Below are 16,177 nucleotides of genomic sequence, written 5' to 3' on the forward strand. Positions count from 1 at the left end.
GGTGAGACAAAAAAATAGTTTGATACAGGATAAGCCTGTCAGACTCTGAACTCAAAGCAAGATGGCAGAGAGCAAAAAAGTATAAATATAAATATAAGTAAATATTTATATTTATTTATATTTAAATATAAATAAAATTACAACTTACGCAGTTATCAAATGACCAGAAACATCCTGAGCCTCATTCTATGCATCATAATTTCAGGGATGGAAACATCTTGTCTCCTGTCCTAACATAGCATGAACTTCACTTTTTTTGCCACTAGTGGCTTTTATTTCTAAAGAAATCCAACAGAAAGGGGATGGAAAGAAAGTGGGTGGGGGAGGACATGCAACCAAGGAGCCAGTAGCAGAGTTGTAGTCAAGACCACCAAACCCAAGACCAAGTCAAGACCAGCACCCGGCGCTACGTGACACAAAAACATGAAGTTTTACCTTCGAAATTGCTTCTCAAATTGATCTGAAAGATCCACATTCCCATAAAACACCTAAATATTAAATACTTGGAGCTGAAATAAATGTAATCAGTAAAGATCCGTCCAGAAGAATCGGATCGTTCCTGAATGTCATATCAATGCAGACTTTGGTCACAACGTTGTCCCATATAAGCGACACCTCAGTCAACACCTCCACACAATAATTCAGCGCATGAGTGACAACTTTTTTTTCATCATAGATGCAACATGTATGCCAATACAGAAAGTACAGATACTTACTGTAAAATGTCGTGGAGTAAAAGTAGAAAGTACCCATCATTAAATCTACTTAAGTAAAGTACAGATACACGAAAAATGTACTTCCCACCACTGCATGTCAGACTGGATTCAGATCAATAATTAAACTAAAGATGATTTTATTCAGTCTGGGTTCGTAGCTGTTTATTAACTCCTTATACATTAATATTTAACTTTTTTCTATTAACATTTCATCAGTACAGGATATTAGTTTAGGTTCTCAGTCTTCAATGATGGTGATGATGATGATGATGATGAAGCAGCAGCCGCCTCTGGATGAAACCTGAGCCGCTGCCACCAGGGGGCGCTGTTGGTCCTGGAGCTGCAGTGTCTGGTTGACCCTGAGGTCACAGAGGGTCACAGCTGGATTAGAGGCAGATTATTTATTCTCTGTGGATTTTAGTTCTGGTTCAGGAGGTTTAGATCATAAAATGGTTTCAGAATCAGGGAGATTCTGAGAATAAAGAGGAAAAAGGGACTAAATTAAATAAATATTCCATTAAATGTTTAATTAAATAGAGGTAACTAATAAAATGAACCTGTAGGGGGCGCCAGTCTCTGCCTCTGTATTCCTGCAGTTGGATCAGATCAGACCAGCAGCAGTTAGACAGGAAGCAGTTCCTCTGCTTGTTGCCAGGCAACGGGAGAGACGAGGTCGCCTCTGAAACTAGGAAACAGAGACAGAGGAAGAGAAGAGGAGGAAACAGAAAACTGGGTCATAGAACCGTCTGAGGTTCTGGAGGAACAGAACCGGGTTTATGTCTCAGTTCTCTGAAGTGACTTTAAACCTGGAAGCAGATCAGATTTTTAAATGTTTCTAAACTGACTGAACAGCAGCAGGTTCTGAAACTCAACCCCCTCAGAAACGGACCTCATGTTTCTGCTGCTTTTCTTAGAAAAACTTCTTCCTGTTTTCTAGAGGAACTGAAACCAGTCTGTCATGTTCCAATAAAACCTCATCATTCTCACTGTAAAGGTGTTAAAACCAACCAGGGTGTTTGGAGGCTCAGTCGCTGCTCTGGGTTTCATGCTGCAGGTTGTCCCTCCTGTTCATGTCCAGCAGAATGAAGGACATTAAAGCCTAAAAGTATTTAAAAACTATGTAAATTAAAATTTGTTTTCAAAGATTTACTNCAGTTCAAAGGTCATGCTCAGTGATGACATCATCAGTGAAATCATCAAACTCCTGCCCACCCTGGGTTGGTGAGGTCGTTACCATGGAAACAGCTGAAACTCTTTCTGTGCACAGAGAAGCTAAAAGGCAGGTAATTTATTAACTAATTTCTAATTAAAATAATGTTGATGAATAAATGAGGAGCTCAGAAAATCAAACTGTTTCTGAGTCCAGATGAAGTTCAGCCAGATGACCAGCAGGGGGCAGAGCAGCTGCTGCTACAGGATGAACCAATCAGACTGATTAAAACTATAAACATGTCAGACTGGATTCAGATCAATAACTAAACTAAAGATGATTTTATTCAGTCTGGGTTCGTAGCTGTTTATTAACTCCTTATACATTAATATTTAACTTTTTTCTATTAACATTTCATCAATACAGGATATTAGTTTAGGTTCTCAATGATGATGATGATGATGATGATGATGATGATGATGATGAAGCAGCAGCCTCTGGATGAAACCTGAGCCGCTGCCACCAGGGGGCGCTGTTGGTCCTGGAGCTGCAGTGTCTGGATGACCCTGAGGTCACAGAGAGTCACAGCTGGATTAGAGGCAGATTATTTATTCTCTGTGGATTTTAGTTCTGGTTCAGGTCGTTTAGATCATAAAATGGTTTTAGAATCAGGGAGATTCAGAGAATAAAGAGGAAAAAGGGACAAAATTAAATAAATATCCCATTAAATCAGAGGTTCCCAAACTGCTGGGCGTGCCCTCTAAGGGGGGCGCCGTGGTTTGCAGGGTGGGGGGGCGCGGGAAGCCGTCTGGATGAACAAAAAAAAACCATGAACACCGTATGTGCTGGGTTTTTACCTTAGAATGACCAACTCTCTGTTATTCCTATGTCAATTTGATACAGTAGAGGCTTCCACACTTCCCATATCTGTGTCCTCTGTCCAAGTTTGGGAACCACTGTGTTCAATGTTGAATTAAATGGAGGTAAATAATAACATAAACCTGTAGGGGGCGCCAGTCTGTTATTCTGGGGGACAGATGTTCCCTCCGTCCTGCAGACCAGCAGCAGGTTGACGGGAAACGGTTCCTCTGCTTGTTGCCAGGCAACAGATGAGAGACGAGAAAACCAGGAAACAGAGACGGAGGAAGAGAAACCAGAAACAGAAACTGGGTCATAGAACCGTCTGAGGTTCTGGAGGAACAGAACCGGGGTTATGTCTCAGTTCTCTGAATTGACTTTAAACCTAGAAGCAGATCAGATTTTTAAATGTTTTTAAACTGACTGAACAGCAGCAGGTTCTGAAACTCAACCCCCTCAGAAACGGGCCTCAAGTTTCTGCTGCTTTTCTTAGAAAAACTTCTTGTTTTCTAGAGGAACTGAAGCCAGACAGTCATTTTCTAATAAAACATCATCATTCTCAGTGTAAAGGTGTTAAAACCAACCAGGGTGTTTGGAGGCTCAGTCTCTGCTCTGGGTTTGATTCTCAGGCTTTGGCTGCAGGTCGTCCCTCCTGTTCATGTCCAGCAGAATGAAGGACATTAAAGCCTAAAAGTATTTAAAAACTATGTAAATTAAAAATTGTTTTCAAAGATTTACTATATAAATCATCAAATGTCAGAAAAGTTACGGTTGCTGAGGTGAAACAGGGATAAAACATGTGACTCAAACATGGAGGCCTCAGGTTTGAGTCCTGACCTTATGACCTTTGCTGCAGATCATCAGGTGACTCTCTGATGACCTGCTGACCTTTCAGGTCACTGTTAAATAAAGGTGAGGAGAATCAGTGTTGGGGGGGCAGGACTAAGGAAACAGTTTTTCTGACCTCCAGCTGGAACCTGAAACAAAGAGGAGCAGATAGAGATGAAGACTGAGAGCAGGAAGTGAGGAAGAGGATGAGTGATGAAGAGCAGGAAGAGGGATCAGGTTGGATGAACATGACAGGATGGAGATCTGGGTCTAAACAGGCTGCTGGCTAACTGAGGCTAACTGAAGCTAACTGAGGCTAACTCAGGCTAAGTGAGGCTAAGTGAAGCTAACTGAGGCTAACTGAAGCTAACTTTGGCTAAGCTAACTGCTGAACTTCATTCAGATTTTGATCACTTAGATAAAACATGGGTCACAGATCAGAGGCTAAGGAATTGGGTTGGTCCAGACTGAAAGGTGGTTCACCCAGGGCGCCAAGCAGGCTGGGGTCGATTACAGCAGACACTGGTGAACAAAGCTGAAGCAGCAATAACTAAATAGTAAATATGTATTTTTTATGCTTTAAAGGTACAATAATCAGTTAGACATGAAAAGAATATTAGTCCATGGGAGAAACATAATCCTCATGAAAAAGTAATTTTACCTTCATTCCTGTTACAGATTGTTCCACTAATGCAGAGATTCCCAAACTGGGGGGCGGGAAGCGGTATGGATGATTGGAAAAAACAAACACAATCGATGAACGCTGTGTGTGACCGGGGGGATTGAGGTGATGGAAGAGAATAACAGGGAGTCTCTCAGGATCTGATCAGAGGACAAACATCTGAAAACTCAGAGGAAAAGAAGAAACTGAAGCAACATTTCATCAGCTCTGCTTCCAGACTCTGAGGCGAGTCAAACGTCCTCAGCATGATCCCAGAATCCACCAGACAAAACGCTGCTGAGTTTAATCAGAAAACCTGGAGAATCAGCTTCATCCTGCTGCTTCTGCAGGTTTCATCAGATTTAGATCATCGTTTTAACGTCTGTTTGTTCTTCACAGTTTGTTTGACACATTTAGAAACCAACCAAAGCATCTCTCTGACCTTTCACCCTCCAGTCTCAGCAGCTCGTCTCAGTTTTTTTTATCTTCACACCCTGCAGCTCATCACCAAATATAAACGATGGAAATTCATCTGAAACGCTGCAGAAACCACAAAGTTTTTAACAATCATTGTACCAAGAAACAGGAACTAAACATGTTTGTAACGTGATTCTGGTTCTTTCTGGTTCTGCCAACATGTTCAATAGATCTCGACGTTCAGACGTTTCCTCGATGTTGATTTAGATGCTGTTTGTCTGACAGAAGATCAAACTTCCACCATAAACTATGATGAATAAAATGTTTTCAAATTAAAATGTCATCAACTGCCAACAGCTGTGTTAGAAAGATGAGCTGAGCTGATGAACTGATTGTCGGACATTTTCTTTTCTGTTGTTCCTCCTCTAGCGGCTCCGCTCTGCTCCACCTCTCTGTACTCGGCCTGAAACCTGTTGTTTTATTCACGTCTCATTTCATGACATATTTCACAGAAACAGACAATCATCTGTTTTTCTCTGAGTTCAGTCACTAATAAAAAGTTTGTAAAGGGGGTTGTGAAGTTTCTTTAGATCATTTAAGCCTGTAAACATTTTATTTTATTCCCTAGAGGACATCTTTCTGGTTCATAAAGTGATGAAAAGCTAACCGGCCTGCAGTGACCTGAGCAGCAGAGAGGGAATCAGAGTCTGAACGTCCAGAGGCTGCAGAGCTGCAGCCGACCAGAGGACAAACACCAAAACTCTGCTCAGTTTATTTGAATCTGAAAACCTGCAGATGCAGCTTCTTCCTGCTACTTCATAAAGTTTCATCATTATTAGATTTGGATGATTGTTTATTTGCTTTTAAGCAGAAACCAACCAGCATTTCTTTGATTTTTCCTATGACATTCACACATGACCACACATTCTACCACTGCTCAGTCGCTGCTCTGGGTTTGATTATCAGGCCTTTTGCTGCAGGTCGTCTTTTCTCTCTCTTCCTTGTTTCCTGTCCTTGGACTGTACAATAAAAGCCACCGAAGCATAAAAAGCCTTTGGAGACAGTCTATCTAAATAATTTTTTTTTTAATTCTAAAATTTACTAAGAAAATCATCAAAACGTTCCCCTTCAGAGAACAAGTTGTGGATGTTGAGGTAACACAGAGGTGACTCAAACATGGAGGCCTCTGTCCTCAACATGGCCGTCACAGGTTTGAGTTCTGGCTTGATGACCTTTGCTGCAGGTCACCCCTCTCTCATGACCTGCTGACCTTTCAGGTAGGGTCGCCACACGTCCCTTAAAATACGGAATCGTCCCGTATTTGGCTGTTAAATGTTGCGTCCCGATACGGGACGCGATTTGTTCCGTATTTCTATAAATGTCTGATAGACTCGCCTATCACACACATATCAACACTGAGTGTAACAATAATGACCAAAATAAAACACTGGTGGCGGGAGCTAAAGGACCCCAGAACGCTACGGACCGACGCTGTTGTCACGGTTACCTAGTGCCCAGTGTGATACCAGACAGAACGGATCAGGATCAATCATCTCCTGAGGCTGATATGGTGCAGAACATTTTATTATGAAGTTTTTTATTATGCTTTTAGTCGGCTATATTGATTTGATTATTTGCTTATTAATAATATCAGCCAAAATAATACTAATGGTCATTTAAAGAACAAATCATACATTAGATTAATAGTAAACACATCAATATTTCCTATTTAAAAGGTTTGTTAGGGCTTTCTGTATGCTTTATTTTGAAATGTTGGTATATTTAATGAATTCAGTGTTCAGTGGTCATTAATGCACCAGACCTGCAGCCCAGGGGCGGATCTAGATGGGGGCCAACGGGATACAGAAGAAATTATACTAAATAAATGTCTTATGTTGATACTCAGTGGTGGATTTTTTTAACCTTCACAATTTTACTTTAACAATGAATTTAATATTATAGAACTGCACTTTTAGCTGCTGTATAGGATCAGACTTTCCATCTGTCAGGGATCTGCAGCCTGGATCTCTGGGGACACAAGTGGCTCTTTGGCTCACTTATTATATCAAATGATGAAATATTGCTCTGTTGTTTTTTTTGTTGTTGTTTCAAAAAACACTGACTAAAATACCAGAATGTTCGCATAACTTTTATACTTTTGGCTGCCTGAGGACACATTTTGAATATTAAATCAGGTGTTATGATCAGTTACTCAGTACTTGAGTAGTTTACCAAATACTCTTTACACCTGCTCAATTAAACGTGTTTAAGGTATGCTACTCTGACTGGAGTACAGTTCTGGGGAACTCTAGCAAACTATTCATGAATGATTGCTCTCTGGATCATTTTTAAAGACCAAAGATACCACCATAAAATAATGTGTATCACTGCAGCGGACGTCCCACCACATGAGACTAGGACAACGCACCGTCGTGGGCGTCCCTTATTTTGATTTCTGAAAGGTGGCAACCCTACTAATCGGAAGCTAACTGAGGCTAATCGGAGGCTAACTGAGGCTAACTGGAGGCTAATCAGAGGCTAACTGGAGGCTAACTGAGGCTAACTGAGGCTAATTGGAGGCTAACTGAGGCTAACTGAGGCTAATTGGAGGCTAACTGGAGGCTAATCAGAGGCTAACTGGAGGCTAACTGAGGCTAACTGAGGCTAATTGGAGGCTAACTGAGGCTAATTTGAGGCTAACTGATGCTAATCGGAGGCTAACTGATGCTAACTGAGACTAACTGGAGGCTAACTAAGGCTAACTGGAGGCTAACTGAGGCTAACTGAGGCTAATCGGAGGCTAACTGATGCTAATTGAAGGCTAACTGAGACTAACTGGAGGCTAACTAAGGCTAACAGAGGCTAACTGATGCCAGCTTAGACTAACTGGAGGCTAACTGAGGTTAACTGGAGGAAAATTGAAGCCTAACTGAACTCTAATTGTAGCTAACTGAGGCTAAGCTAACTGCTGAACTTCATTCAGATTTTGGTCACTCAGACAAAACATGGTTTTGCTGAGGAATTGGGTCGGTCCAGACTACTTTGATTTAGCAGGAAGAATATTGCAATGTTACTTATTTTTCAGAGTACTGATCTCTCACATAGAGTGTCCTTAACAGAAAGATAAAACATTTCTGATGAGGATTTAGTTTTTTCTATGGCCTAAAATTCTTCTTTTAATGTCTAACAGATTATTGTATATTTAAAACTATAACAAAAACTATAATGTTCACTTATTTCTGTCATGGTTGTAGGGATTTGTCTGATCCACATGCAGAAAAGACCATAAGGAAAACTCGGCAACTCTTATAGGTTTTAATGATGTCCAGCAAAGTCAGTGTAGTATACAGCTCTTTCAGACAGGGATGGAAGCCACACCAGGGAAACCAAGCCAGAGGAAGACTCTCGGGAGCAGGAACCAGTCGGACGCACCGTAGGACGAGTGGGGCACAACTGCTAAGGGGTTTCGTTGGATCGCCAGAACCAGAGGGAAGGAACCTCATCTAGGTGGAATCCAAAGGGACAGCGTACCTGAAAGGTAAACACAACACCGGTAAGGACAAACTCAATAAACGTCAGACATAGATCTAGAGCAGGGGTGTCAAACTAGTGGTCGATCTCTGGTGGGCGTGACCGGCGACGCTGGAGTTCTACACACCTGTTGTCTCATCTGTGAGGAGCTTAAGAGTGAAGTCAGCCAACACCTCGTTGCCAGATTGTTTAGCCAGTAACGATACTTCCTTGTGACATCGTGGTTCCAACCACTTGAAGCTCCTGGCTGTTCTCTGAGTATTCCTCTCCTTGAGACGCCGTTGGACTTTACCCTTCGATGCCCGAGCTCCCACTCACACTCCCCGTAGTAAAACAACCCACCTGGAACTCCTCGTTGGCTGCCTCCCTCGCACTGACTCCCGGTGAGCTGAAGCTCTTTCCTGTCCGTCCTCCAACGCCGTCCGCCTACCATCTCTGAACCTCGGCTGGTTCCGCAGCAAGACCCTCCTCTTGGAGCTCTACCCAGGAAATCCCAGTACTCTCCTCGGCTCTGGTCGCCGCTCTCTCTGCCAGGTCAGTCAAATGTTTCAGTGACCATCTGGAGGATTCAGAGGAGGTGCAGCAGGGGGTCAAAAGGTCACTGTAGAAGCCTAAATTCAATTTTAGTTCATTCAGACCTTTAGGATAAATTATGTTTATATTTCTTATGGTAATTTGTTTATTTGGATAAAAATGATCACTAGTTATATCTCCATTTCATAGTAATTTGTTATATTGGACTATACTAGGGTCTTCTTGTAAATTTGCATATGTAATTGCAGTTAAGGACTTGAGGGTGTGGCCAGGCAGTGGAGCCACACAGTTTTTTGATCTCTCTCTCTCTCTTAAGACTTTTTGTTTACTCTATTATTTTTATGGAAAAGTAACATTTGTACCGTTTTTATTTTTGAAGTAAATCGTTAACTTTTATCAAGAGGACCCCGTCTGGTTTTTGTCGTTTTCGTCATCAAGTGGACCGAAGGGGAAGGACGGAGAGCGTCCAGCTTATGGCTTCATTATTTAAGAACCTACAGTCACATTAGACTGAAACAAAACTTTTTAGTAGAAACTTCACTCAACATGTTTGGAGGAAGAAGGATGAATCCAATTCCAGCAGAACCATCCCAGCCATGAAGCATGGAGGGGGAAGCATCATGCTTTGGGGTGATTTTCTGCTGGGCAACATGGAGCATCAATTTCCTGTGAGGATTTTTATTTATTTTTTTAACCAATTTCAGGCTCTGGACACCAATTGGGCCGGTCCAGAACCTCTCCTTAGTTCACTGGCTGTGAATTGTTGACTTAGCACTGCCAATCACTCTCAAGTATGTGCTGCTCACACCCTCTCCTTGTTCTTTGCTACAGCAGCCATGAATGCTCAGGCTAACAATGAAGTGTAAAATCTGCAGAGGAAAATATTGAAGGGAAAAATTAATGACGAGTTTATTCAAGAAAAAATGCCAAAGAACACAAACACAAAGCTGGAAATCTGAAATGAGAATATTTTTTATTTTTCTCATTACAGTCATGAAAACATCCATTGGTTAAAAACAAAGCAAAATTAATTAAAAAATGACATTTAACACATTGATGTTTTCTTCTTCTGCAGTTATTGTCCGAGTAAAACATTTAATCTGTTTAATGTTAATATTTAATTTTCTTCATAAAGATTACAGTTTGTGAGAAAAAAATATTCAAGACATTTTTTATTGAGATGACCTTGAGGTGAAGCATAAAGAAAGATAGAAAACCTGAACTAAAATAATCAGCAGTTATAATCTGATGTTAGGAGAGTTGGAACCTGTCAGCTGGTCGTCATGGTGAGACTGAAGGTCAGAGGTCATCTGATCCTGGAGGAACATCTGGAATCAGAAAAACATTGGAAACTAATTAAATCAGTTTGATTAATGGACACTGGTGTCACTCTTAGCCAGGTTACCATTAAAATACATTTCATCTCCAGGGTCTTCCTGGTAAAATAATGGTTAAAAATGCACCGAAGGAATAGAGATGTTTTAATTCAGTGTCAAGTAACATAAATATCAACATCAACATTGACTCTCCTCCCAGATCTGGGTTTTAACGTCCGATCTGTATTCTCCTCCAGTCCAGGATTGCTCAGGGACTCAGATGGGTGAGAAGATATTCAGGTCAGCAGAAAACATTTACTCTTCTCTGGTGATGTTTGGTATTTTCTATTTGTAGTAGAGGTGTGCCGATCGATCGGCCACCGATCATAATCGGCCGATTTCCGTGAAAAAGTGTGTGATCGGTGATCGGCGATCATTGTCTCTTGTTACCAGGGTGAAAGTGAGGGGGTACGGCAGGGTACTGCGTACCCCAAAAGATTTAGCGGGGGTGCAGAGACGGAGCGGCTGTCTGCTGTAAAAAAATCAACGGGTTCACTGTGCAGCCCAGAGTTCACCCACTAACCAGCCGTGACTGATTCGTTTTTCAGGAACAATCTAAAACACGACTTAATCGGTTAATAAATAGCTTTTTTTCCCATTTCATATTGTTTCTGAACTCTTCGTGCTTTGCTACAGCAGAGCTGCAACACGTCGATAGCGGAAGGTTTTGAGTCGATCTCGGCATCAGGGGACAAACTGAACGCAGCCAGGAGGCTGAGACCAGCACGTCCTCCTCTGACTGGCTTAAAACGTTCATAACTTTATTAAAGAACAACAACAAATATAAATATCAACAAAACCTGCTCAAATTAATGACCCGACAACAAAAATCATCTCAGTGATTATTGTTTCTACAAGGTGTTGAGCAATTCTGTGCGTTTCGGTTCCATAACCAAAATAAGGAGCAGAGCAGGAGTTAAAGCTGCTGTGTTCAGGGAGGCTTATTAATGATCGCAAAATAAATATCAAGCCTGAAAACCTCATATCGTAACTGACTGAATGTTTTTAAAGGTCGGCTTGGGGAGCGCAACAGGAGGTTGCCATGGCAACGGGTGTGCTTAAACGACAAACAGAGTAAAAAGGTGCGACTGGTTTAGAGTTGATCACCTGTTCAGGTTGTTTTCCTTTGCTGTGGCTCATCACAGCCGCTGTAATTTCTGAACGTTAAATAAACCAAAGGTTCCCAAACTGTGGGGCTCCTTCTGCATAATTACTCCGCTCAGTCAGAAACAGCCAATCAGAGTTAGCAGTAACCAGCTAGCCGCCATGCTAACAGGAAGTTTTCATTCAGTAACTCTGGATTGTTTATTGTAATGGATCCTGTTTTTGCCTTTGAATGTTAAGTTTTATACTTGAATTTTTTGGCAATGTTGAGAGGTTTTATTTTGACTCTGTATTATTTAGCCTCTTCAGAGCCTTCATATGTTATCAGTCTGTTAAAGATAGTATTATCAATAGCAGTACAATTTGCACAATGCCTGTTTGGTTTTTTCTTGGAAAAAGTTATTAAAAACAAGTTTTTGTCTAAATTAAGGTGAATTCATGGTTCCTTTTTCCACATAATGTAACCGGTAGTGTTTATGATTAAAAATAATAATAATTTTGTGATTGGTTAAAGAAACATTTTATATTGGACAACCATTTTTATTTTTGTGGGATTCTAATCACTCTGCGTCTTGGACCACGATTGACCTGCAACATTTCCAGTCTCATGAAACTTGCAGATAAGTTTTGTGTGTCGTGTGTGATGCTTGTTCCATAATTTCATAATTTTGTGCAAACATGCGACTGCTTCCCAGTCCAGCCATCAGTATAATTTCTTTGCTCTTTTTTTTCAAACGCATCTTCTTGTGTATCTGAAACATAAAAGAAATATACATTTTACATTCTCCTATATATGGAAACGTTTGGCCCACCCTGTATATATAACTTATGTTATATATTATAATGTATGTAGGAACCATTCTTTACATGGACAAAGAGAAAGAAAAAACAAATCATTTGTTCTTGGGGGCCCCCTGGTGGCCACGGTTGGTTACACTTGACTGGTATGAGCTGCAGAGCATCCAAACCTCCAAAGCTCCAGAGGAAGATAAGTTGGTAAAGTAATGCCTCACAGAAGGACTTATCCTTCAGGGACAGAGAAAAGAGGAAGAATATAAAAAAGTAAAGATAAAGGTTTGATTTCTCTTGGTAATTTAATGTTTATCAGAATGATTAGTGGAGCTGTTAATAGAAACTTAGCCTGATAGCGACTGGTAATAGTTCAGCTCAACAGCCAGATATTTATGCTACTGCCTTTGTGTTTTTGTGTCTGAGTTTTTTTCTTTTTTTGAGGGGTTTTTGGCTTCAAAATGACGTGTTGGATGACATTTGAAAACAATAATTAAAACTTGTCAGTTTTTGACATGTTTTCATTGTCCAGCAAAATGTTTTCCATCAGGCTGCAGCATTAATATATCACTGAGCTGCTCTGAGCTCTCATTGGTGATATGCTGTTTACTGCTGAGCATGATCCTAATGTATCTAAAACATCTAAAACAAACATTATTTTACATCAACTTCTAACTTATGAGAAACTTCTGTTAAAATCATTTGAAGAATCAGAACCAGTCCAGTACCGGTACCGGTCCACATTGCAGGGGAAGAAGACTCACCTGGTATAAATTTGATTTTAAGCTATTGGAGTTAAGAGAAATTAGTTAAATCAAAGTATATCATGAATATGTGTGTATGTATTCCACCTTAAGTTGGGTTAATTTTTAAACCTTTGCTGAGGAAGATCAAATCAGTGGATAAGATCGGCTTCACAGGAAAGTATCAGCTGATCACCGACCCAGAAAGTTAAGGAGATTGCCGCTGATGTTATAAATGCATATAGGATGTGATGCTAACAGCTCTGCCAGAGATGCAATAAGTTTATAGCAGGTTTTTGAAGCATCTAATCATCTGATTGTTCAGATGACTGCAGCAGAACCAGAGGGCCCAGAACCAGATTTGACTCAGGGCCCCATGGAGGCCTGGGCCGGTTCTGGGTCAGAGGATCGTTGTTTCAGACTGTGGCATCTTCACTGAGGGTCATAAAGTTGGGAAAAGGCTGAAGGAAAATCTGCCACATCATCCACCTTCAGTCTGAGTTACTGATGCTTTGGCTTCATGGGAATATAAAGAATAGAAAGAATAGAAAGAATAGAAAGAATATAAAGAATATAAAGAATATAAAGAACATAAAGAATATAAAGAACATAAAGAATAGAAAGAATAGAAAGAATAGAAAGAATATAAATAATATAAATCAGGTTTATGACACATAAAATCCGCCTCTATGGAGAAACACAGTCTGAGGCAGAACTGAACTGAGTTTATCTGATTCTAAGGGTCACAGTTGGTCGTTTCTGCCACACGATTTAAAGCAGGAAGCAGGAAATGATCTCATAACTTGGAGAGTTTTACCTCTGATTCTGCTTCTGATGACTTCCTGTCGATAATAAACATCATTTGTCTTCACAGCGTCGGTCCCTGCAAAATGAAAACATTCATTACTGTTTGGTACAACTTCTGTTTATTTAGCAGGAATTGATAAACAGCAGCAAGTTAGCAGGTTTTTTAGCTCCACGCCTTTAAGTTGTCGTGAATCAAGGAAATTTATCTGAAGCGAAGCAGCAGACCACAAACTTATCGACCATTTAGAGATGAAACTTTTCACCACAAAGTAGAAAACAAGAAAACTGTGAAGGTTTGAACTGCATCAGAAACCAGTAAGACCAGTGAGAGGAAAACCAGTCTGAGCTGCTGGTTACTCACCACCTGCTAAAAACGGATTATTTTAATAGTTAAAATACAACATATACCTTAATATACATCAAAATTAGGTGAGGCAGTGCTTAGTGTCCATGTAGAAGATAATTTAAAATAATTCAAAAATAAAACAGCCAGGTGGTGAAGATTACTGAGTCCCTGAGATCCTGATCTCTGTTCAGTTAGGATCCTTCAGGTGCAGCAGTAGGGAAGATGTTGGGTTAGATTAGATTAAGTTTTATTATTTTCTTATTATTGAATCAAGCTGAACTGACTTCTGTTTTCTACTAATTAAAATAAACGGGGCATGGTGTGTTCATAGGCCCGACACGGGTAGGAATTTCCAGCCACTTCCACATGACTAATTTATGACTAACAAGCCACCTGGTTACATAAAGAACAAATCATACTAATAAATGACCAGAAAATGCATAAATATTCCTACAATAACAAAGTTTCATAGGGATTTCTATGCGTTTCATTTAAAAATATTGTTATTTTATGAGTACATGAATGCATATTGGTCATTTAATGTATTAATTCACTATTATTTCATTAATGTGGTTTACCAGTTTGGATAATCTGACTTCCAATCAATGAAGAAAAAACATGCTAAGCAAAAATGCACCAGACCTGCAGCCCAGGGCCGGTTCTAGACGGGTCCAAGAGGGGTTCTGAGGAAATGATACTAAAACGGTTTTTAACGTTCACAATTGTACTTTAACAACGAACTAAAAATTATAGAGCTGCCCTTTTGCTGCTGTATTCAGATTGCTGAAACTACAAATCAACCATGATCCTAAAACGGCAGAAAATCAATATCATCGTTCACAACTTCTCCTGTTCACTGATTGGACGGTAGAAAATCTACCAGAGGAAGTCCGAAAGAAGGGGAGAAACCCCAAACTGATTGAAATTATGATCAAACTTTGCAATTACTGTAGGCCTTTTCACATATTTGGGCCTAACTGCACACATTTTGGAGAAAACCTAAAGAGCAACATGGCCACCAATGTGTCAAAGTTTGTTAAAATCAGACATTGTTGGTTGGCTGATAATGTTAGCCAACATTTTACCTGCTCTTTGTAAGCAAATATATTACAAACACATCTAATTCAGAAAATTATAAGTGTTTCAACAGAGGACGTCACTTTTTAAAACAATTTTTGTTCTTCACCTAAAAGTCGTCACTTTACTGAAATGTGTGTTTTCCTAAAACTCCAGCAACAGGAAATGTGCCGTTTATTCCTTATATTTCTGATATCTGTAACTTAATCCCAAACTTTCAACATTTCCTGATCCTAAACTCTGTTTATTAAAACATCTGTTTCTAAAACACAGTTAAGTTGATATGGAGTTGAAATGGTGACACTTTTAACTTTAGTTTAGCAACAAATCCAAGAAACACAAACACATCATTTCATCTTGATTTGTTTTTCTGTTGAAGATGTGAAAGTCTGATGTCTCTGCAATCGATCGAGCCCATCATGCTTCATCTGAAGCTGAACAGTCGATGCGTTGTCACATGTTTCAGCAGGTTCACACACCTTTCATGCTGCGGCGCAGACTGTCTGCTCCTGCATACATCAGTAAACCAATCCACCTTCTCTCTTCCTGCATCCTCTGACTGGTTTTTAGGAAGTAGAAACACAGAGAGCTCCTGACTTTTCTACAGACAGTTTACACCGTCAGCACCTATTTTACAATTTCCATCCAGCAGTTATCAACCATTCATCAGTCGTATTTATAGAGCTTTTTGATGATGAAGAATCATACATATAATCCCCATCATGTTTGATTATCGTTTACAGGATCCATGTCTGCTGCAGATTCCCAAGTGGAAGCTGAAGAGGAATACTGATCAGAAGGCCTGATGCTGATGGGCAGGAACTGAACTCATCTCTGGTCAGGAGACACAGGAAGATGATCCACTGGCTTAGTGCTGCTTGGCTGGTACCAGGTGGGAGGAGGCTGTGACCAGCACAGAGAAGACAGCAGGGGGCGCTGCTCCTGAGTCAGGAGGGGAGGCTCTTTTAGGCAGCTGGGGGTGAGACGAGCCCTTTAAGGCAGATCTGACCCACCTGGCTGAGGCTCCAGAGACCAGGTGGAACCTCAGGGACCAGTTAGATCCACCAGGTAACCAGTTTGATCCACCAGGTAACCAGTTTGATCCACCAGGTAACCAGTTTGACCAGGTAACCAGTTTGATCCACCAGGTGACCAGTTTGACCAGGTAACCAGTTTGATCCACCAGGTAACCAGTTTGATCCACCAGGTAACCAGTTTGATCCACCAGGCGTCGATTTTG

The 16,177-nt window shown here is 40.6% G+C and overlaps 2 protein-coding genes and 1 long non-coding RNA gene across 3 annotated transcripts in view; 2 read left to right on the forward strand and 1 right to left on the reverse strand.

The window, feature by feature from the left end:
• Positions 1 to 16,177, forward strand: part of LOC103131031 (uncharacterized) — a gene marked incomplete at its 5' end in the record, with an annotated part of 123,360 nt that overhangs the window by 39,413 nt on the left and 67,770 nt on the right. The window lies entirely within an intron of this gene.
• LOC107834664 (uncharacterized) overlaps positions 1 to 16,177 on the forward strand; it is a 23,085-nt gene that overhangs the window by 3,558 nt on the left and 3,350 nt on the right. Inside the window, exon 2 of the long non-coding RNA XR_001660472.1 lies at positions 311 to 313. This is a non-coding gene — a long non-coding RNA (uncharacterized LOC107834664). The remainder of the gene's footprint in view (positions 1 to 310; positions 314 to 16,177) is intronic.
• Positions 9,855 to 16,177, reverse strand: part of LOC103131027 (basement membrane-specific heparan sulfate proteoglycan core protein-like) — a 64,122-nt gene continuing 57,799 nt past the window's right edge. The window contains exon 9 of the mRNA XM_016666347.1: positions 9,855 to 10,023. Coding sequence (XP_016521833.1) covers positions 9,995 to 10,023 — 29 coding nt within the window. The 3' untranslated portion in view covers positions 9,855 to 9,994. The remainder of the gene's footprint in view (positions 10,024 to 16,177) is intronic.

The sequence above is a fragment of the Poecilia formosa genome, unplaced genomic scaffold (genome assembly GCF_000485575.1).
Source record: "Poecilia formosa unplaced genomic scaffold, Poecilia_formosa-5.1.2 Scaffold710, whole genome shotgun sequence".
Classification (NCBI taxonomy): domain Eukaryota; kingdom Metazoa; phylum Chordata; class Actinopteri; order Cyprinodontiformes; family Poeciliidae; genus Poecilia; species Poecilia formosa.